The sequence below is a fragment of the Seriola lalandi genome, unplaced genomic scaffold (genome assembly GCF_002814215.2).
Source record: "Seriola lalandi dorsalis isolate HSWRI2012SDOR001 ecotype SW California unplaced genomic scaffold, Sedor1 jcf7180002052129, whole genome shotgun sequence".
In the NCBI taxonomy this organism is placed as follows: domain Eukaryota; kingdom Metazoa; phylum Chordata; class Actinopteri; order Carangiformes; family Carangidae; genus Seriola; species Seriola lalandi.
Genome location: NW_019522682.1, coordinates 955,118 through 978,091, shown reverse-complemented (window position 1 = coordinate 978,091; position 22,974 = coordinate 955,118). Strand labels below are relative to the sequence as shown.

At 40.2% G+C, this 22,974-nt stretch overlaps 1 protein-coding gene across 3 annotated transcripts in view; it reads left to right on the top strand.

Annotated features, from left to right (window-relative positions):
• The window catches only part of cacna1bb (calcium channel, voltage-dependent, N type, alpha 1B subunit, b), a 167,903-nt gene that overhangs the window by 62,994 nt on the left and 81,935 nt on the right, over window positions 1-22,974 (top strand). For all 3 annotated transcript variants that reach the window (XM_087172233.1, XM_087172232.1, XM_087172234.1), the window contains exons 6-8: window positions 118-209; window positions 607-759; window positions 6,162-6,349. In XM_087172233.1, the coding sequence (XP_087028359.1) occupies window positions 118-209; window positions 607-759; window positions 6,162-6,349 (433 nt within the window). The remainder of the gene's footprint in view (window positions 1-117; window positions 210-606; window positions 760-6,161; window positions 6,350-22,974) is intronic.

Here is a 22,974-nt window from a genome sequence, read left to right as displayed (position 1 = left end):
TCATTTAGCAGTGGCGGGCCGCCACTGCTAAATGAATGTAGAGGAAACACTGTACAGTGTGTGGAGATAAATGGTTTTTAATGTTCTTGTTGCATGTTTGTGTCTGTGTGTTTACAGAATCTTGGCCACGGTGGGTTCAGACTTTGACCTGAGAACACTGCGAGCGGTGAGAGTGCTGAGACCCCTGAAACTCGTGTCAGGAATCCCAAGTAAGTCACCTTACCATCATTTAAAGAGATTTCATTCTTGCTTTTGTAATTTGTTTTTAAACGCTTTATCACTTTGTAAGATAGTTTTGAAAAGTGCCATGAAGATTACACCTATTAAAGCCTCCACATGGGCCATTATAACAGTTAATGTCTCTTGCTTTTGATTGGTCAGTATGTAGAAAAAGATTAAGATTATATGACGTAAACTAGTCTTTGATTGTCTTATGAAGTTGTCTTTTGTCTTATGAAGTTGTCTTTTAAATTGGAAAGTTTTCAATAGAAATCTCCGGTGAGTTTTATTATAATTAATAGAAATAATGTCTAAAATAATAAAAAGAAGAAGCAAGTGCTTAGACTTTCTTCCCTCCCCTCTGCCCCTCCTCTGTCTGTCTCTCAGGTCTCCAGGTGGTGTTGAAGTCTATAATGAAAGCCATGGTTCCTCTGCTGCAGATCGGCCTGCTGCTCTTCTTCGCCATTGTCATGTTTGCCATCATCGGGGTGGAGTTTTACATGGGCAAATTCCACAACACCTGCTTCAAGATCGACACTGGTGAGAGCAACAGCTTGGCTGTGGCCTGTGTTTGTACGACAACACTGATCATCGGCCGAGTCGACGCCAGGAAAACTTTTTTTTCTTTCAGCTGTGTTCCTGTATTTGTTACGGATGAGAACATATATTGCATTGCATATTTATGAAGGCGTGCATAAATGATTCATAAGTTCTGTATGTACATGTGGCTTATGAGTAGTTGCACATTCGCAGAACTGGCAGCCGGCGTGCCTATATCAACATAACAAACAAGTGCACAGCAGAATTTTTGACGGCCGTTTTTCACATCTTGATTTTGATGAATGGAATTTTCACAGTCGTCAGGTTTTGATTGATAGCTTCTGCTGTAACTCAATAGGGATGCTTATGTACTTGGCCTCCTGATCAAATGCTAACTCAGATGGCGTTAATGAGGTTGCAGTTCGCTGGTTCCCGCTTTCTGCTGCATCAGAAGTGTGTGTTAGTGAGGCAGCAATAAAACCTGACAAGGCATTCTTTGCCGTGTGAGTGGCTGCTGAGCAACTTATATTTATAGCTGTGTTTTTGTAAGTTTAATATCTTTAAATACAAATCACACTTTACATTACTGCTTTGGGTGACACGTGAATGCCGTCACAGTTGGCTAGCCATTCTGTTTCTAGCTGCTAGCTGTTAGCTAGGTTGCCTTTTGGAATATTTTTTATGTAAATATCAGACAAATAATATGACTTACTGTGCGGTTAATGGACTACCAGAACGTGAGGAAGTTTTTTGAGGTGAGTACTAATTTGTACATTCCTGTGTTTGTGCTAATTTGACTTCTTAGGTTAGCTCTTTAACTAGATAATTAGCCTTGGGTTAGCCTTTGACGCCCACCTGTGCTAATGATGCTAAGGGGTATGCTAAGTGTATGTTTGCCACAGATACTGAACTGGCATGCACCAAAGTCTGAGCTCCGCACACGCCCCAACTCTTTGCATATTTTTGGATTAGCCGGGAGTTAGGTGGAGTCAGACATTGCCAAGATGGCAACAGCAGAGCAGCCCACTCCGAGCTTCATATCACACAAAAGGCTGTCACAAAGGCTACATCCATCTTTATTTACAGTCTATGGTTTAAATAGATTCATGTGAATTTTTCCAGTGCTTAGACTTTCAGCAGGTTTTCTAAGAACTTATCAGGACACTATGAGAACTGTGACACAAAGAGCAGTACTCAAAATGTCACTGAGTCATTTTAGCATTATAAGCTTTTGATTAACCCCTGTCCCGAAGAGTGATTGTCCAGTCATAGCCAGGTTTGGATTTCTCCTTGTGCTTGAGCAGTGTGCATGGGGCTGAATGGATTGAAAACAATGGCTGCCTGTCAGGTTGGAAAGATGTTTTCAGAAACAGCACAAGTAGTGAGGTTAACTTTCATGCAAAGTATACCATACATGAATATGAATCACCTGGACAGTCATTTAATGTGTAGAAATTAAATGTGTGTGTGTGTGTGTGTGTGTGTGTGTGTGTGTGTGTGTGTGTGTGTGTGTGTATAAAATATTTCAGATAAACACAGCCAGGCTCCTATTAGAGTTATTTTTTACTACAGCATTATAGTAGTTATACTTTAGACAGTCAGATTGCTTGACTGAAATTACACATTGTGTAATGCAGTGATGAAAATGATGAAGATTTATTTCCCCAACACTGGTGTCAGATAGAGTGTGAAGGTGTGACTTCAGGGTTATTGGCTGGCCCAGCTGTAAAATATGTGCATCTATCAGTGTGTGTGTGTGTGTGTGTGTGTGTGTGTGTGTGTGTGTGTGTGTGTGTGTCAACCCAGTCAGGGTGCTCGTAGTGGTGTGAGCTGTTGTGACAGCCTGCTAATGTACAGTACATGTGTTACTGAGTTATTTCAGTCAGACACACAGCAGGGTTCGATTATGCTGAGCAGCACTGGTAACAACTTTGTACATGACCACTGCTGTGTTCTTTTTTTCTTTGTATGTGTGTGTGTCTATATATATATATATATATATATATATATCTTTATACTATATTGTATCTTTGTATCTGTCTGTATGTGTGAACGAGTGCTGTAAGGACCATGTTTGTCTGAGTAGGTCTGCATGTTTTTCCTAGTGTATATTCATTAGGTGTCGCTTCACTTGAGCACGGGCATGTCAAACACACACAAGGTCTAATTTGGATTATTTCTATTGTGGCATTAATGAGATTACACACAAGCTCCACAAAGTCTGAAATGATTTAAATGATTTAAGATTTCCTGTAGTCTTCACTAAATTCATGTTAACAGATGAGTATTTGAATTACAGCTGCTTTCAATTTATCAGTGTCCCATTTCCACTGCTCATTGCATTGAAATTCTGTAACTTATAATGGTTCACTAAAATATTCATGACTAGTCTCATAAATTTGTTCACATGTACGTGAAGTTTGATGGCAGCATGTTTAACATCGTCATCAGTGTGACTTTTAAAAGTGAATAGCACGATCAAATATGTCCTTGATGGTACCATATTTGTTTTTTAAATGAAAATAAAGAAAAATAAACACAGATGTTATTTGAAAAAAATCACATGTAATTCAAATAATGAGCTGTACTTATTTTTTTTTGCAAATTGTCCAATTTCATGAAAGAGCTGCACCCAGTACAAGAAAACAGAGAGATGTTCCCATATTATCCTGAAAGAGTCCGGCTGACACAGCACCTGTCAGTAAGAAGGAAAGGACGCGTCTTACTGGAGTGACACCAGAGAGATGTTGGCTGTGCAGTCTGGCTCTGCAAATCATCGTTAAAACTTGGCACAGCCTCTGATCGAGGCACTGCCCCTTATGAAACGCTGGTTGCACAAGGCATCTGTTATACTCAGCACATTTATTCTTTATTCTGATCCCCATCTGCTGACATATGTGTCAGCACATCCTTTAAACAAACTCTCGGCAGCCTCCATGTATTCTGGTACTATATCATCTCTATGTCACTTCACAAGCCTGAAAACTGAAGCGCATATATGGTAGGACTAGAAAAGGCATAGAAATGACTTGAAATTATTTTCCTTAGCCTCTAGCCCTCTCTGTGAACACTCATTTTCAATGTGAGTATAGCCGATCACACAATGACTTTGCAATCATAAAATAGTGCTTTGATTAATGTCTCAATGCAAAGTCATGAATTTGACTTTACAGAAAGAGTAGTATATGTGATGATAGAAAGCATCATCAAATAGTGCAAATGCTTTTGGCATTTATTAGTACAGAGTTTTGTTTTAAAATTTATGTGCGCCATATATCGTCCCCCACAGAGGTTGCTGCTGGGAAGCTCAAGTTTCATTTTGTTTCGAACACATGTTCGCGCGCAACAGTAGTTATCTTTTCCGAGCCGCGGTTTATAAACACTGTTGCCGGTTTATCAAACGGAATAAATAGTTGTATTTCACTCTCACTGTTGTCAGGTACAAAGTCACAGAACAGCCCCGGGAGTGGCTGCTGAGCACGAGAGACCGAGAGCTGCACTGCCCAGTTAGGTTAGCAAGACAGACAGACTACAGAGAGATGCACTGCAAGATAGCACTTAATGTTACACTACTGTTATTTACTGACATCAAACTCAGAGCAGAGATAACAAGTTTGCCTGATTGCTGTTCCCACAACTCACTCTCATGGTGAGTTTTTTTCTCTTTTTATGATCAAAATGATAGTTCCACTTCATCCTCGCATCGAAGTAGTGAACACTGATACCCGCATCGGAGGTAAGCAGGGGCGTGGCCCTGGAATAATCTGCGGGGGCCTAAGTAACTTGCATATCGCACATATAGGGCCACCCAGCTCTAACTGTCAGAAAATCATGTCGTCATCGATAAAAGGAATTGATAAGCTTGAAGACGTACGATTCTGATGCTTCCCATCTGTGTTATTACGTAATACTTCCAAAGACGTGTTGTAGCATGGTGTTGTATTTAAATGTGGATGTCTTGACTTACATTTTCACATGAAGTTAACATCCGGTATGATGGTGCGTCTGTACGAGTAACATCAGGACTGGATTTCGTCACAGTGAGGTGTGCGAGTAAAGACCAATAAGCATCACTTACATCATGGTCTGACTCAGGCCCTTTAAACCAGAGTGGTCTGTGGTCTGTGGTCTGTTGGCGGCCGCATGATCCGCTGGTTTGAATGAAAGATGTGAGATACACTGTGACCACGAAAGAGATCTCAGTTTGTTTGAGCCGGGGGGACAGTGGCATGAATATTAGGACTTCCAGTACTGAGGCTGACTTTTCATTGTAATAACTTGTGGTGCAAACATGTCCATATAAAACCTTAACAGTGAATTGAATCACTTGAATCATTTTCATCTTTTTCACTGCAGTTTCTTCAAATTGTCATTTTCTTTATTGTTTCCCTGCAGAGTTTTGCGATATGGCATATCCTCAATCCTGCCATTCACTGCAATAACAACTGGTTGTTTCTGATTACAGGGCTTGGATTTCATAATCGTCCTAGGAAAGCATGTCCAACTTGGACCTTGAATGGTTTTAATGTTGCAGATGGAATAGTATAGTGGTTATTGATTTGTGTATTTTCTAGGGGTCCTTGATGTGATGTAAAGGCACATTTGCTTGATCAGTCATGATCTGCATCACTGCTAGCCCCATCTTAAAGAACTTGGAACATTGAATTAGTATCACCTGCCGAGCAAGGATGAAAATGATTTTCAGAGAACTTTTCTTAACCGTACAGAGAACAACAGAAATCAAATCTGAACCAGGGTAAAGGGGAAATCTGACGAAATGTCCAGATTTCCTGCGTGGAGTAGAAGGGCTGTGACATTGGTTGCTGGTTGGGTAACTCGGCTGTGATGGCAGTGCCGCTCTGTTGGAGCATGCTGCTGACAGTCGATCGTTGTACCGACCTTCACCTGTGGTCACTAGTGTTGTGTAATGACTGACAGAATCAGGCCGCAGACTCACTCTGCATGAAAAGGTTAGGAGGTCAGTGGTCTTCGTTGAGAGGTATCAGTTGAAGTGGGCAGAGCACCTGTGAGGAATATCCCCTGTGAGTTTCTCTTTAGAAGTCATGACTGATTGTTCGGAGATAATGGGACACATTGGAGCAGTGTGAGGCAGCTGGAGGAAGTTACAGGGGAAAGTGACATCTGGCTGCTTCACTGTCCCTGCTGCACTTCTGACCCACATAACAAAAAAGTATGCGTTGATAAAATGTATGAGCATTAGGGGGCAATGGTTTTCAACATATATGAAGACATTGCTACAATCTGTGTAGACACTTTGAGATCTCTGCATTATTCTCATCTGATACTTTAATAACAGTGTTATGTGAAAAAGTTCAACTGATAACAGAAATATTCATTTCAAAACTCACTCCCCTATTTCTCTTTATTTTTCTTTTGCTCAGGTGAGAGAGTAGCCGACTGGCCTTGTGGTCAGGAGCCCCCAGCCAGGACGTGTCCCAATGGGACCCAGTGTAGAGAGTATTGGACTGGACCCAACTTTGGTATCACCAACTTCGACAACATCCTGTTTGCAGTGCTGACTGTGTTCCAGTGCATCACTATGGAGGGCTGGGTGGACATCCTCTACAGCGTGAGTCTATAAACACTAAAGACCTTGGACCTTGATTTCCTGCTGTCTTTTGTTCCTCACAGGTTCTTCTTCATCATCTCCAATCTTAACATCTTTGTTCAATTATTTCTCACTCCCTAGTGGCAGAGTTTTAGATTTTGTTTTAGTCGGTGTGTTCATTGGTCAATTTACCAGATATTCCTCAGAGAATTAACCCTAATGCTTTTTTGGCGACCTTGACCTTTCCTCTATTGCTGCCCTCTGGCCAAAATCACTAGTGCACAAGAAATGTCAAAATCTTATGGCTAGAGCACCATGAAATTGTCTGGGAACCTTCATGTTGTTCAGAGCGTGAACTTTAAGGGACAGCTCATACAGTATCAAGGTGTCTTCTTCTCTAATGAGCAGATTGCTAGGAAATTTGTTGAGCATATGCATGCTCTCATGGATGTACAAACCCCGTTGATTTTAATGACCCCATTGCATTTCTTCTTGCCCCATACACCAGGCAATCTTTGCAGTAGCCCTGGAGGTTTAGACTAAACCAAATAGGAATCAGGTTTACTGCCAAGCAGGTTTTCACATATGAGGAATTTGCCTTTATGCCTAAAAACACAGTGAGTAGAAGGTAGAAAAGGTGACAAGATTAATTTCTTAAAATACCTGGCTGAATAAGCGTAAATTGGCAGAGATGCAACATCTTTGCCTACCATGCCTGGTGTCTCCATCCACAACCAGTATATTTCACACAGGCACAGCTTCTGAAACTACTCAAACTCAGAAACTTCTGAATATAATCTGTTTGAAATTTTGCATTTGTTTCTAGGGAGATATTATTGAGGTTATTATATTATATTATATGGCAGTGATTGTCTTTGCTACCCGGCCTGCGGCCTGGTACCTATGATCAAATCACAGCTGTGCTGATATTCAGTACAACATCACGACCTTGAGTGTGATATTGCTTTTATACATCAGTTCTGCGTGCACCATACTAGTTAAAAGTAATAAGCAACAACAGATGATTATGATGTGTTTGTTTATTTCATCATTTATTTCGTAATGCCAACACAAATAGTTCCACAACTGGACTGGTACTGAACTGTTGCTAAGCAACACAAACATTTTCCTGTCGTGCACAGTGCACAGTAGCTTGCTACTTTGTCTAGACGTTACTGTTAAGTGTGTGCCGAAGAATTCAGGGTTCTTCTTTCATCCTCTTCTGACGACCACACATCATTTAATTCAAAAGGTATTTCTGGAAATAGTTTCATCATTGCAGAGTTTGTTACAATCTAAGATAGATAACGACCGTTAATGTAATTCTGATTAACGCTTAATAGAACACCTGTGAAGCGGAGTGATACATATAGTTAAAAGTCCCAGTGCTGTGTACTCTATATCAGCGCTCATAGAATGCCGCTCGTCCAAGCTGATCTTTTGTTTTTTTACGGCTGATTTTAGCACCATCAGAACAACATCTTCTTCCAAAATGCTTATGCACTCTCTGTTATTCATTTTTATTAAGCAGTTACCAGGCACCCCCACTTTTTTGCATGAGGGCCAAAATAATGTACCAATAAATTATAAGGTTACTCTTCTTCAGACTTTTTGATTACCAAAATCACAGTGGTAGTCATAACCCTGATCTCATTTGAAAGCTAACACTTTAAATTTTACAACCAAAATGTCAGAATGAGTAGATGAGAGACTGAACCAAGCTGAACATAGGGCCTGTAGTAGTTACCTTTTTATGTGGAAAACACTTTGGAGCTACAGCCGTAAGTCTGAAACAATTCTGTGTCAACAGCTGTTGCAGTGATATGGGCATCCTGAAGTGCTTTTTCACAGATAGAAGCAGGAGACTTAGGCTTTGAAGCCATGCACAATTCGTAAAGGTTGTGTCAATACTGAGTCCAGTAAAGACCAAAATACACCTAAAGTAGCACTACCAAGGCCAAAAGTGTTTGATCACCTTATCTTCAAAGAACACTCAAAGACCTCAGGTGGGCCGCTGGCTTAGAGAAATGAGTAATTGTTGTTTTTTTGAAGAAGATAACCTTGATTCTGAAAAGGAAAAGTGAAACCTTCCAAATAGTTTGGGAGTCTTTACTCAACTAATAAGGTATGTTAATGTGTTGGATATGATACCAAGTGATGGCAATGGCAACACATGAGAGATCTGGTCCACACATAGGGACTACACATGATAATCGACTGGCTCTTTGCTCAATAGCAGATACTATGTCTACGTTTTTTTAAAGAATGTGATGAGATATAATAGAATTTAAACTTGATGATAAATATTATATAAAGAAATGCCACAGAACCTGTTATGCTGTGATCATCTACAGCCTGCTTTAATATACCTCTAACCAATATGATTATATGCATCTGTTAGGATAATGTTGTTCCTGCCCTTTTTTTTAAATTGTGTTCTCTGTGCCTCAGTTAATTTGACCTTTTCTTGCAAATTTGTTATGTTATGTCTTGACTTATAATTAAAAAAAAATAATTTAAAAAATAATAATAAAAAAAAAAAAAATACAACAGCACTACTGAAGTCCACAGTTAAAAAGTTTAAACAAAACAACAACAAAACAAAAAACATACATAAATGGTGGTTATTGTTTTATGTTTGTTGTTGTTTTCCTTGTGATATAACAACACCTTTGCTAAACCAATATAATCCATCCATCCATCCATTATCTAAACTGTTTATCCTTGTAGGGCCGCGGGGGGGCTGGAGCCAATCCCAGGTGACACTGGGCGAGGGCAGGGTACATCCCGGACAGGTCACCAGTCTATCACATTGCTGACATATAGAGACAAACAACCCCTTGCGCACACATGCGCACACTTCAGAGTTGCCAATTAGCCTAATGTGCATGTCTTTAGACTGTGGGAGGAAGCCGGAGTACCTGGAGAGAACCCACACAGGCACAGGGAGAACACGCGTACTCCACACAGAAAGGCCCCAGGCCTGGGGTACAAACACAGAACCTTCTCCCTGTGAGGCTACAGTGCTAACCACTGTGCTGCCCAAACCAATATGATATTATGTCAAATGCATATATATGATATACATATAGCATATATCTTAATATGTAACAGTCTGTGGCTGGACTCAAAGCAGAGATGTTACGCCGATGTCTCAGACAACTGGGTCAGTGGGATGACCCCCCACACACACACACACACACACACACACACACACACACACACACACACTTTGTCTTTCTGTCACCAGCCCAAACAGTTTTGTTATCTAAATGCCAGAACCTCTCTGTTTTTACAGGGCAGCCAAAAGCATGTGCCTTTTAAAGACGTACAATCTCAGAACACTTAGAAGAGAAATAAGGATCCCTAAAGGATGAGGGACGTCCAGCCAAGCAGAACTAAAAAGTCTCTAGGCCAATCCCACAATGGCTGTCTGACTCAGAGCTTCATTTTTATTTTTTTTTTCACTAAATGATGTATGCAAAATCAAACACAAGCCTCACATATTGGACAAGTTGTACCTGCCGAATGATACAGTGGCTTCAGAAAGTCCCCAGACCTCCTTCACTTTTTGCACATTTTATTATGTTGTAGATTTGATTCTAACTGGATAAAATTTGCCATTTTGCCTTATCCATCTATTCTCAACAAATCCATAATGACAAAACAAAAACATGTTTTTAGAATTTTTTGCAAATGAATGAAAAGTTAAGAAAGTAAAAGTGTGGTCAGGTGATTCCTTTGCTTGTTTGGCTTTAATTATTCTTGACGTGTGTAGAACTTGTCACAAGCTGAATTGATTGGACACACCCAAGGAATCAGTTACAATAACTGTCAAAGTTAATGCTGTCATACTGAGTTGCTCTCCGCTGTGTGAAATCAATTATTGTTGACCAGTTTAATTTTATTTGGCAAATTAATTATTTGTGGCATTATTTGTACATGGGCTTCTTTATCCTGCGCATCTCTTCCTCTCCGTCTTTGATTTTCCCCTTTCCTCTCCCTTCCTCTATATTTGTCTCCTCTCCCCATCATTTTCTTTTCCCAGCGTTCTTCCTTCTTCCCTCGGCTCCATGTGTTCCTCTCCCAGGAGACAGCAGCTAACTGGCACTATATTGTGAGCCACTTACAGAGCCATGTTTTTCTCCATCTTCTCCCTCTTCTCTCTGTTCCTCCTCGTTTCACTCCGAACATCTCCCGTAGCTTTTTCTGGCTCATTATCCTAAGCACTGCAGACCCACACTGCTGTGATCCGAGAATGCCTTTTCTCTCAGTTGGTACTTTTTCTTTGTATTTTGGTCTTTTTCTTTTCCTTCTGCTCAAAGTCAATTCTTTTGATCCTCGCAGTTATTTTTATTATAGGCTTTTTGTGTGTCTATCCTTACCGTATGTCTTTCTGCCCACCTATCTCATTCTCTCTCTTTACACTGCTCAATTTTACTATGTAGTCCTCTCTGGTTCTATTGTCTTATCCTTCTTCCTGCACCCAGAGGAAGAACGCCCTCCATGACAAGATTCGCGTGCATGAAGTGGTGTTCAGATTAAGTGGCCTTGTAGAGACCATTCATGCATCTCATTGAATAAGACGATGCTCATTTTTGGACTGTTTTGATTGGTCCAATTGCTGCTCTTGAGGATTTACCACACAGCATAAAGACATTAGCCCCTTTTAAACAAAGATCCCGCTATATTGCTGTTAAGAAGCCCCTTCATTACACCGTCTTATTGCTGGCTTATTGCTGGGACAACAATTATACGGGAGGGTAAAACAGAATAAATGTGCAACATTCTCGCCTTGAACAGGCTCTGTAAAAGGAGGTATAGTTGAGCTCATTGGAGAGGGTTTTTACAGTCTTTGAAGAGCTTCACTGAGGTTTAACACCTCTGTGGCACCTGGCTCACTCCATCTGTCTGTTGAAGCCTTTGGTGACTCATTCACTGTGCCGGTGGATCATCACCCTGCTGGCTTGTGTGAGTAGAAAGTGCCAGTTATCCATTACAAGAACCGCTGCTGTGGAGATACTTGTTTGTGCCTACCTGGCATGGGTTAAATGTGGCCTGCTAATTCAGCACAGTGTTCATGTAAGCCTTGGTCTTCTTTCATTTTGCCCTAACCAATCAGAGAAAGGTGATGTATCTACAGCATATACCAATTCAAGAGCTTTTATTTCTGTAAGTTGATTGACAACTAACTCTACGGTTGTTTTAAGCTTATCCTTGCTGTTAACCATTTTTGTGGCCATTTTTGTGGCACTATGTGTCACGAACATAACGTAGCTAGGTAGCTATCTATGAAGGAAGATGTCACTGGAACAGACTGTGCCTCCTCCTTGTCTGTTACTTTCTATATCGGGACACCTCAGCATATATTATTGCTTGCGTAAGAACCCCTGACATGAAATGTTTTATAGCCCGCACTTAAAAGAACTTCTGGTGCTGTCTAACTAACTCAGGACGCTTCGGAAATACAGGCTGTGGGAAGAAGAAAGACAACAGTCATTGCAGATGGGGTAGTAAATGATCATTTCTTCAGTAGTCCTCATGAAGTGATGACACTTCCTTGACTCACCTTGATAGATAGCGCTGTTATCGCCTCCTAAAGGTTCCAGTAACTCAACATATGAGCAGGGCTGAAATGTATTGCTGAACAAACTTTCCCCTGAAGCATGTGCCACGAGATAAAAGCAGAGATCATGACAATGTTGTGAAGTGGAAAAGAGCCATAGGTGTATTTGTGTGAATGCAGTAGAGCATGCATGCATGTCATGTATGCATTAATGTCCAGAGTCTACAAATGAAGATGCACCCTTGGGACAGATGTAGGGGGGAAGGGTGAAGTCTATAACATTACGAAGCCAGAATAGCATTCGGATGGGGGGTGGGGATGGGGGTTTTCGATTCTGTGGATTACATACTTTCCCGTAACCCAACGTTAACCTCACAGATTGATGCTACCTCTGCCCTGAGGGGGATTGCTCAGACCCTCCTCTCTAATGGTGCAAGAGAAAATGCAGAGTGCCTCTCCCCATCCTCCCAGTCATTACCATCCTGCCTCCTCTGCTTCTTCTTCCCTCATTGCATCCTCTCTGCAGTCCAGCCCCCCCACTTACCTCATAACTTCCGCTCCCCCGGTGAGGCCACATGCCAGGATCCTGCGGTCTCCCGGCAGCCGACGTAGTGAAATGAAACACCGGTGTCTGCCATGTTAGTCTTCAGCCGGAGGGAGTGGTGACAATGAGGTTGCATTCAGACTGACAATAGCGCTGCCTATGATGGTGTGAAGTGGAAGCATGTTGTTACAGGTGCCAGAGAGAAGATGAAACACAAACTGAGGAGTCCAGTTTGAAGGCAGATCAGACAGGAAGACTTAAATTTTTTAAGCAGATTTAATATTTGAAAAACTTGCTCAGACGCTCAAAAAAGCTATTTTTATGTGCATGACGCAAACCCAGTGTAAAGGCAAAAAAAACCCCCCAAAAAACCAGCCTATCAGACCAGGAGTAGCACTTTGTACATTTCAATGAGACCACTACAGTGGTAAGGGTCGTGAAGAAGAAGGCCACAGCTACAAAAAATGCAGGGATGTCTGGCAAGAAAGTTGAACCTGACTCAATCTCTGCTAAATGTATTGCGACATCATCAGGCCAGACGGTGCTTTGGGCAGTCAGATACATGCAAACACACCATCCTATATCTTGTAATGTGAGCAGTGTAACACTGGCAAAATCCTACCCATAATCTTAAAAACCCAAGTCCTCCATCCTAAGCAACCATATTGGTCGTTTGGCCAAGGAACGTTTCCTGAAATTTGTATATTTGTATTATATAATTTGTATTTGTATGCCACAGAAACTGTTGAAAATCACAGTTGAAAAATAAATAACTAACGGATTTATGATGTAACAAATCTATAGTAAAGCTAGGTTTACGAACAAAAACAACTTGGTTAGGTTTTGGAGAAAGATCGTGGTTTGAGTTAAATTAAGTAATTTGATAGAGGACCCTCATAGTTACAATAATGAACACATAGTTAATGTTATTTAACAATCGTGGTAATGATTAAAATGGATTGAAATAGGAAACGAACTAGAAGACTGTCCTTACCAGAAAAAACAACTATACTGGTTATTTGTTATATATGACGACTTACATCGACCTCTTGCGGTCATAAGAACAGCAAAGGAAAACATAACGTCTCTTAAGGAGGAGCTGACATTCAATGGTCATTGGTTTGACAAACGAGTCCACTGTGTGTATCCCGTCTCCATCAAAACTACAGTTTCCCTACACTACACTACACCTAGTAGCCTTAGGTGACTAAACCAAACATTAACTACAGAGGTGGAAGATCAGGAAACCTCTCATATGAATTGTTTTTACAATCAATTTAATGTGTCATTTGGAAGGCATTAACAAACAGCCTGTTTTGTCAATTAGCTACAAAGACTTGTTGTATATTGTATGCAACACCCTGCAGTACCCAATCTGCATCAACACATTAATCTTCCTGAAATGAATGGGTAGGTATTCAGTGAAGTCTTTACACCCTATGAGGGAGCCCGGGAAAGACAAGAGTGTCACCAAACTGAGTCAACGCTCCGTCTTGATGTTTTAATCATGAACAGACCAGAGGAAAAGGGAAGGGAGCGTGCATGAAGAGAGATTTCAGCTTATGCTAATGATCATAATGTTGCCAGCTGCTGCAGAGCTGTGCTTTTGACTTGAGCAAAATATCCTCCCATCAGTGTCGTCTTTAGCGGCTAAACCACATGGTGGATGTTCCTGATATGCAACTCTAGAACGTTGGAGGCCAGATTACAGTGGAATACGCATCCAGAAGTTCAAATTAGCATGCAGAGGAAAATAATGAGCATTATCCTTCCAAATTACTCTGTCATTTACTGGCTTTTCCTTCATATTTCACCCCTCCCCTACATCCACTAAATTTCTCATGCTGTGATAGTAACAGTCAGCTCTCAAGGAGAAAACTGGATATTAATATGAGGACAAATTACTGAAGGAATTAGTACAGTACTGTTTTTCTTGTTCTCACTATAATAATCTGAAGTGCTTCTTGGTCTAAACAGAACATGTCATATCATTTGTCTTTCTCCAGCAGAAAACATGTTCACCTTCATTTTCACCTTCAAATCCCCGGTTAGATATTGTTGGCACGTTATCACCATCTAGCAGCAACGAGATCAGATCTGACTCATTGATTCTGACATCAGTCTCTCATTGGAGTCCCTCTACCCTGCTTTGTTAAGGCTACAGTGGCTATAGTTTGGAATAAAAAGAATTACTTTTTTAAGGTTAGGAAATGGTTGTAGTCTGTATAGGTTGATAATAACTGCTTGGTTAAAGTGAGGGAAGATCATAATCATGGTTAACCCTGGAGACCAACAATGGTGTCCTGTGTCAAAGTTGCACATTTTATTGGCCCAACCATCTACCCCAACCTACTTCCTAATGCCATGTCTAAGGCATAGTGGGAGCAGCATGTTGGCAGTGTTCCACATGTGTCTACACAGGACGTGTTCGGGCACAGGCCTGAGTTGTAGGTCACCCATACATCCACAACTCAGCTGTTGAGTTCAGGTTTTGGGTGGGTTATGTGACTAGCAGCTAATGTAGCTTCAAGCTCATATTTTGTGTATAATATTTTCAAACTTAAAGTGTTCAGACAGCAACCAACGCTGACTCAAGTGACATCACTCGAGGACATATATCAGATTTCACACAGCTCCGACTTGCACAAACGACTTTATACAGTACACGCAGTTGTACTCCCCAGCACCTGTAAACAGACTTCAACAGACTTCCCCTTTAAATGTAAAAACTTTCAAGACATTTGAAAAAATGACCAATTCTGTTCTCTCTTGAGTGGAAAGTCTTGGAAAACAAAGATGTGAACTGTAACTTTTACCAAAACTTTTCCAGAATCTTAACCAACCTGTTCATGTACATAGACGTGAACCGAACCTTAATCACAGCGATCATATCTGTAATGGTCATATGTAAGGGTTTTGGAAAGTACTGTAAAGATACTTTGGAAGGCAAACGATATGTTTTGTTGTTTAGTTTGACTCGACTTGGTTTTTCCCCAGGACTGTGCAGTGCAGTTTACAGTAACAGGGATCCCGTGTATTACGGCTCAGCTCAGGTATTAAGAGAAATGGACACTGTTCCTCCCAACACATACACTGAGAACCGTAGAGCACAGGCAGGTGACATGGGGGCACAAAAATAACATCTTCACTGCTCCTCTGACTTCTCAGATTTATTAAGAAAAAAAAAAAATGAACACAATTCAACAATAATAAAAACCTTTAGCAGTAATGCCGTGATAATGATCTACAAAAGGACAGCAAAGCCTCGCGCTGATTCACACTGTGAGTGCAGTTTTAGCTCTGAGCCAGTCAGCGGGGAAGTGACTCTGTTGTAGCAGCAGCAGGGAGTGTGGGTGGTTCCTCAGCGTTGATAATGTTGCAATCTTCATTTCATGCCCCATGATTTTATTACATTTCCTCTGTCTCTCCTGGTGACCCAGTGGCCGCCATCAAATTGGGAGCGGCCTTAATTACTTCTGCTGTATCATGTTCAGGCTTCACACTAAAAATGTTGATCCTACTTGATATTAAATTTGCTTTCATTTGAATCTTGTGACTCAATCTTGAATTTTTTTTTAAAGAACCTAAAAGCTTGAGTTGTTCTGACTGGTTGGAAGTGGGTGGGGCTCTGTTGGAAAAAAGGTGATCGTTGCGTTAGCATCGATCTAATATGTTGAGTGATATCTGGCATTGTGGCATCCCTTTATTGAGATCTGTACAATAGTTTGTGTGGTTTAATGCATGTGTTTGAAACGCTTGGGGTCTCACACACACTTCCTCTGACTTCATTAGAGCCGTGTGAGTCGCTGAGGCAGGTGCACCTTGACCCTGTCAGCTCAAAGACTCGTGCAGTCAGGGCAGTCACGGTGCTCGTCAAAATAAAAATAGAGCAGCACAGATGGACAGCTACATATTGTGTGAACGTTCAGTATTGGCTGTGTGTGGTTTATTAAAGGGGCTTTTTTTTTATGTTTTCTCTCCCGCCGAACATGGTTTCTTGCCAGGAGCGAGTGGTGGTGATTGTTGCTTGACAAAAGCTTCAGCCATCGTTTTGTTTCCAAGACAAGAGTTTATAATATGCCATCTTAGCAGTGCTAAATCTTCAGGGCAGATTGAAGGCTACAGTGAGTCGCTATTGGAAAGTGACAAGACCGGCCAGCGCTAGCTGGTTAGCATGCTAACTTCATTGGAAGAAAAGAAGCGATAGAAACAAGAGTTAACATTGGCGTTGGTCTTGGTGAGTAAAGGAATGAAGCTTGATCCTGAACCAGACTGGTAAATAAACAGCTGTTAATGCTAAAGCTGGCTTTGTAGCAATATCAAGACTTACAAATAGCTCCTTTAAAGCTGCCTGCTGCTGCTAGAAACGAGGCTGATGAGAGTGAACTGCACAGTAAATATATCATAAAGCCAAAAGTATCAGGCACAGTGGTTAATCCGCAGATTGCGTGAGCTGGGTTATAAAAATTATGATTCTGATTAACAGTGGGTGGGTTGCGTGTGGGTGAAATAATATATGATGTATTTTATGGTAAAAATACATTTTACATACTGTACATTATATAATATGCCAGTAATTCAGTACTCGTTAATGGTAAGGTACCATTAAAGGTAATGAGAGTACTCGAATATTGAAATTACTGAAGTTGCCCATCCTTACTGTGGATATCAGACTTCCTGTGAGCCTGTGAGAGTCGTACTTTGATGTGAAAGGAACTATGTGTCCACATTTAAATGGTAAACCTTTTGGGCTCAAACTGCTGATGAAAAATCACTAAAATGAACCAGCAGCACATTAATTCAGTGTCAAAAGAGAAAACCAGTTGAGTCCGAGAGCGATGATTAGAGTTTCAAATTCAATTTAACCAGGAAAATTTGTCTTTTTCACGCAGCTCTCTGAAGACCTTTTGCTCTGTGTGGCACCTGAGCTGTTGAGTGCAGTCTGCTTGTTGTAAATGTTTCAGGACTGTAAGGATCTGCAGAATTGATTCAGAGTGGCTGTCTTCATCACAGCAGGCTTTCCTTGCCATCAGAGAAAATTAGTGTGTGTGTTTGTGTGTGAGCTTGTGTGTGTCCGTGGTGGCAGCACTGTAAGCTGAGAGTGGGAGTACACTGTCACACTGCAACTGCATGATGCATGACTCCAAATTATGTGGCAGCTTTTTGCTTTTCACCTCGCTGATCATTCAGAGCAGTCAGCCAGAGATGACTCATGGGAATATCAGAGGTGGAATAACGATATGAAGTGCATTTATATAAAAAAAAATCAAGCACTGAATATACTAAGTTATTACTTAAAGTTTGTTTGTAGATTATACCGCTATATGAAGTGTTTTTAAACACTTTTTCCACCAAAACTTTCATGAAATATTTTGCCAAATGTTGCTATTTCACTTGAACGGGAATTTAAAAGAAGGCACAGCATGGTCCTTGCTTGATAAGACCGCCTGCAGCTGTAAGTGAAGTTAGTGACAGGATCAGTTGCTGCAGCTGCTAAATTATTTGAAGATCTTTCATAAAGATGGAGTGAAGATGATGAGTTTCCTCTGAGTCTGTTTATTTTATTTTTTTAATTTTTAATTTAATTTAATTTTTTTAATCCATTTCAACAAGGAAAATTTCCATGCTGGTTATTTTTAGGCTTGGTTAGTCACAGGAGGTAGCATTATGTAATAGTAGTAGAAGTACAAATGCTCATGTGGGCAAATATCAGATGGTCAACCAAACTTAGAAATCACTGAATTAGGTGCAAAGTTCTTCTTGGCTTCTACAGTTGGTTTATTCAATTTTATAATCTGCCTTAACTTTTAAACACAATGTGCCATTGCAGCCAGATTTACATGAAATGTGCACACAACTCAGGACTTGTCTTCGTCTCTTGAAACTTTCCACAATATAAAGTTATAATATTCCCAGAAAGGATTTAGAAGTTGCAGATTAAAATGTTCTAAATATTAATTATTGACACAACAACAAATTTGGATAAATGTACAACCTTTGTGGTTGTATGTGGTCCCAAGCGTTTTTTCAAACAAGTTGAATTTAAGTTTACCATAATGAGCTTTTGTGTATCAATCATTTTTCAAGATTTGGTGTCAGTCATTTTTGATTTTTGTCATGTTTCTGAATAAACAGAGCTTTTGCTTGTGGAATTCCTCACATTTTTTGAAGGTCCCATATTGTATAAAGTAAGAAGCAGGTCTAGGTTCAATATTAATACTGTGATAGTATCATGGGGAAGTGCTCAGTCCAAATAGAAATGCACATAGAAATGCACTGTATTCAGGAATTTGGCCACAAAAACAGCCATTGGGACTTCTCTAACTTAATGATGCAACGAAACAATCACCACACTCAGCCATGCCCCAAGCCCCGCCCACCTACACAACACACAACATCCATACTTGCAGGATTTGGTTTCTCTGAGTGTTTACCTGAAATCTGCTATATATTTTTTTCAATCTCTCAGAAAACAGTCAGCCAATCAGAAGAGAGGCTCAGATCATCTCCTCTGATTGGCTAACAGACCTGTTGTTACTAGAGCTCCAGAGAGAAGTCTGTGAGAGGAGATGTAAAACTACATTGAGATGGTTTTTGGTTCTTAAAACCATAAATATATCTTCTTATGGATCAACACTTTAAATAAAACACTGGAAGAAATGTAAAATATGGACCTTTAACTATTGTTTTATTTGTTTTTTTGTGTCATCACATTATGCTTAAACAACATTTGGGGTCATTAGAAGTACCTTGCTAAAGGCAACATTGTGCATCAGCAATTTTGTAATGAACTAAATTAGTATAGCCAGTGGCCTTTGTTGCCATATGCCCTGTATTTTCTCGCCTACAGTGCACACAGTGTGGTTTAACCTCATTGCATTGCTTCATACCCAGTGTATGTAAAGGTGGGGTGAACTAATCAGCCCATGCATATAAATGACACATACATAGAGTATAACATACATTCTAACAATAGAAATCGGGCAAATTGTCGAACCAAAGCCTGTCTATAGGGATAGTCACTCAGAACATTTTAAGATTTGAATGGTGAATGTATAATCATCATAATGTATATCATACATAAATATCAGTTAGTAGTAAAGGACCAGAAATATTGTTTTATATGTAATGAATATAAATTATAATGTGAAAGATTGTAAGATTTGATTAATATGCATGAAAAAAATGAGGCAATGAGAAAACTAATAAAAATCTGTAGACTCGAGGCAAAATGGAGAGAGTTGGTGACAAATACATACAAGTACACAAACACACATCTTAGCCTAAATATATAAATATATGAATTAAATCTAGACAGAACCACAGATGTGTCTGCTTGACAGTGCCACAGGCTGTTTGTTATATACGATACTGGATCACACCCGCCATCCAGAACTGACATACAGTTTGAAAAATGAGGTGATGGATGTCCTTCCATGCTGCCCAGGGGCAATCGTACAGCTCTTCTCTTCTCTTCTCTTCTCTTCTCTTCTCTTCTCTTCTCTTCTCTTCTTTTCTCTTCTCTTCTCTTCTCTTTTAACCTGCATCACATACAAAGGTGATGGTCCAGGATGGGCCAGAGAGAGTTGTTCAGGATCAGGACTGTCAACAGCCATGGCATCTATAGTGTGATACATTGTCAAACAAGACAAGAGGAGGGAAAATAAATAACTAAAAACTCAGACACGTTGGTCTTTAAATTGATGGATAAAGCAGTTATTATCGAGTCTGACACTTTGGTTTCCAATGCCCTACTTCAGCTGATGATCCAAGCCTGACTGTAATACATCCCTTATAATGTTTAGACCTGTTATCATTCTTATGCCGATGACATTCAGTTGTATTGCTTGCTGATGATAGTAACCAATTGTCCACATTAAATTATTATTTGGACTCCATCAAGATCTGGATGGCTGACAACTGACTTCAGTTAAATGCAAATAAGACAGACACTCTTATAATTGCTCCTGAAAATCTAATTCCAAACATCAAGCAGTATACTGTATGTGTTTGTGTTAAGTATAACCTTAGAAATGTCTGTGCCATCTTTGACCAATCCCTGTCTTTTCATAATCATGTCAGTCAGCTCATGTTTTATTCCAGTTGAGGAACATAAAGTTAAATTAAGATCTCAGGTGACCATCGTTGACTTGGACAAGATTATTCATGCTTTTATTTCTTCTTATTCAGATTACTGTAACGCTCTTTTTTGTTTGAGTCAAACTTCGTTGAGCCGTCTCCAAACTGTCCAAAATGCAGCTGCTCGGCTTTTAAGTAGAAATAACAAAAGATCACACATCAGTCAAATTCTGCATCCATTTTAAAATAGTGGAGCTAACCTTAAGAGCTTTTCATGGTCAAACACACCAGGATATTGCTGACCTCCTCCTCCCTTATACAGCCAACCGGGCTCTAAGGTCTGCTGAACAGAAATTAATGGCTGTCCCTTGAACCTCCTATAAAACCAGAGGTGACTGTGCTTCTCGAGCAGTGGCACTCAATTTATGAAATGCTCTCCCCTTATCATCGCGATAGACTGCTGTGACATTTTGCAAAAAATGTCTTCATAGCTGCTCCATTTTATTTTGTTGCCTTTTACTGACCTATTTCCTCGTCTGTTTGGAACTTTTGTACTTTTTTATTGATGTAAAGCACTTTGTGATTCTGTATCTGTGAAAGGTGCTATATAAACTTTACCTACTAGATCAATGGTATTTCATGACAGTGACTCTGGAAATTCTTTTACTCAGTCATAGAGATACTTCGTCTTTGTTCTTATAATAAATTGTAGTTACAGTGAACAAGATCCTCTTGCCAACAAGCACGTCTCACTAAAACATCTAGTCATAGAAAGTGCAGAGAAAAATGTTGAGAAAATGCAAAAAAGTTGCTGATTATATAGTGTTGATGCTCTGTTTTAATATTCACAGTAATATTCAAAATGACATCTAATAAATCCCGAAACTTGTTTTCTTCTTTTTGAGAGAAAACAGTCAAAAACAATGAGTCCGAAATGTCATCACAAAATCAGATTGTGTGCTCACTTGCTTTTAGCTTGTTCACTCTCTTGAATCTGAGAAACCCAGCAGCTCTTAGGCTTCCACCACGAGACCTCGCTGTGTTTCAGTATCTGAAAAGAATTTGCACAAACTCAACTGAGCTCAGCTCATCTGCCTGAGCTGTCAGCCAAAGAATTAAGGATGTGTCAACAGGAGAGATGTCTTCCATCCTTACCGGCCGACTCTCGGAAAGCTGACGCAACAGAGTGCATGTACAATTCATTTTCTCCTCCACTCCAGAAATACCGGGTTCCCCGGAGAGAGAAGCATTGAGATGTTTGTTGCTACTGCAAACACAAAAGAGCTGCATGTTATCAAACTCTGAACAAAGATACTAAATTAGCTACATTGACCACTTGAGGGCAGCACAACCAGTTGTAAACACAGCAGACTCTTTGCTAACATGCTACTAAAGAGTTGGCTATTTAATTACACGGAGTAACATCAACATTTATTTTGAGTTATGTGAATCTAAAGTGTTAGGATTGAATATTGGTTCCCCTTTTAGCTCTCTTTTGGTCTCCACCAACTAAGTTAAATATCTGGCTCTTTAGCAGTGAAATGCTAAATTTATCTTCCTCTCACTTGGCGCTGTATAAGTAGCATTCAGTTGGTTTATCTGAGTTTTTTCTCTGAAAACAGTTGGAAAAGACATTGATGAGAGTGAGAAAGTTGCAATTCATAAAACCAACGACTGTGTGAAGTGAAGCTACGCCACTGCACCTGGTTGTTATTGGCCTAGAAATAGTTCCAGTAAATAATTTTTCCCTAAATTTATTCATGTACGCATTAAACAAACATGTTAAGTAATGAGTTTTACAGGTGTGGCAGCTTTTTCTCCCCTAACATTTGACAGAGCCAGGCTAGCTGTTTCGCTCTGCTGCCTGAATGTATGCTAAGCTAGGCTAACAATGTCCTGGCTTCAGTTTTTTAATTAACACACTCTCATGACATTGGTATTTATCTTCTCATATAACGCTTGGAAAGAAAGTAAGAATATTTCCCAAAATGACCCACTATTACTTAAGCTTAACTGAATAGAACTGAACTTAGATGGAGAGAGAAGAAAAGAGGATGCTCATGTAGCATTTATTTTAACGTTTAACAAAACACGGAGAGCAAGAGGCAGAGGATTGAGTGATGAGAAAGTGATGAAGTGTTGTACATGGAGGAAAAAAATGATACAGAGAAACAAAGTGAGGCTTCTTCCAGCCATTTATCCTGGTGTGTGGGCTCATGCTCCTCTGACAGCTGAGACAGAGGGTGTGTGTGTGTGTGTGTGTGTGTGTGTGTGTGTGTGTGTGTGTGTCACATACTGGGGTGTATAATATAGATCTCCAGTCTGCTTATTCAGCCGCCCTGAACCTCCCATCACAATTACAGCCAGTATGTGGCAGCGCTTCAATACTGGCGTCTGCAAAATGTCACTGTGCTTCACACAACCCATCCGTCCGCAGGTCTGTCCCCTGCTAACAGG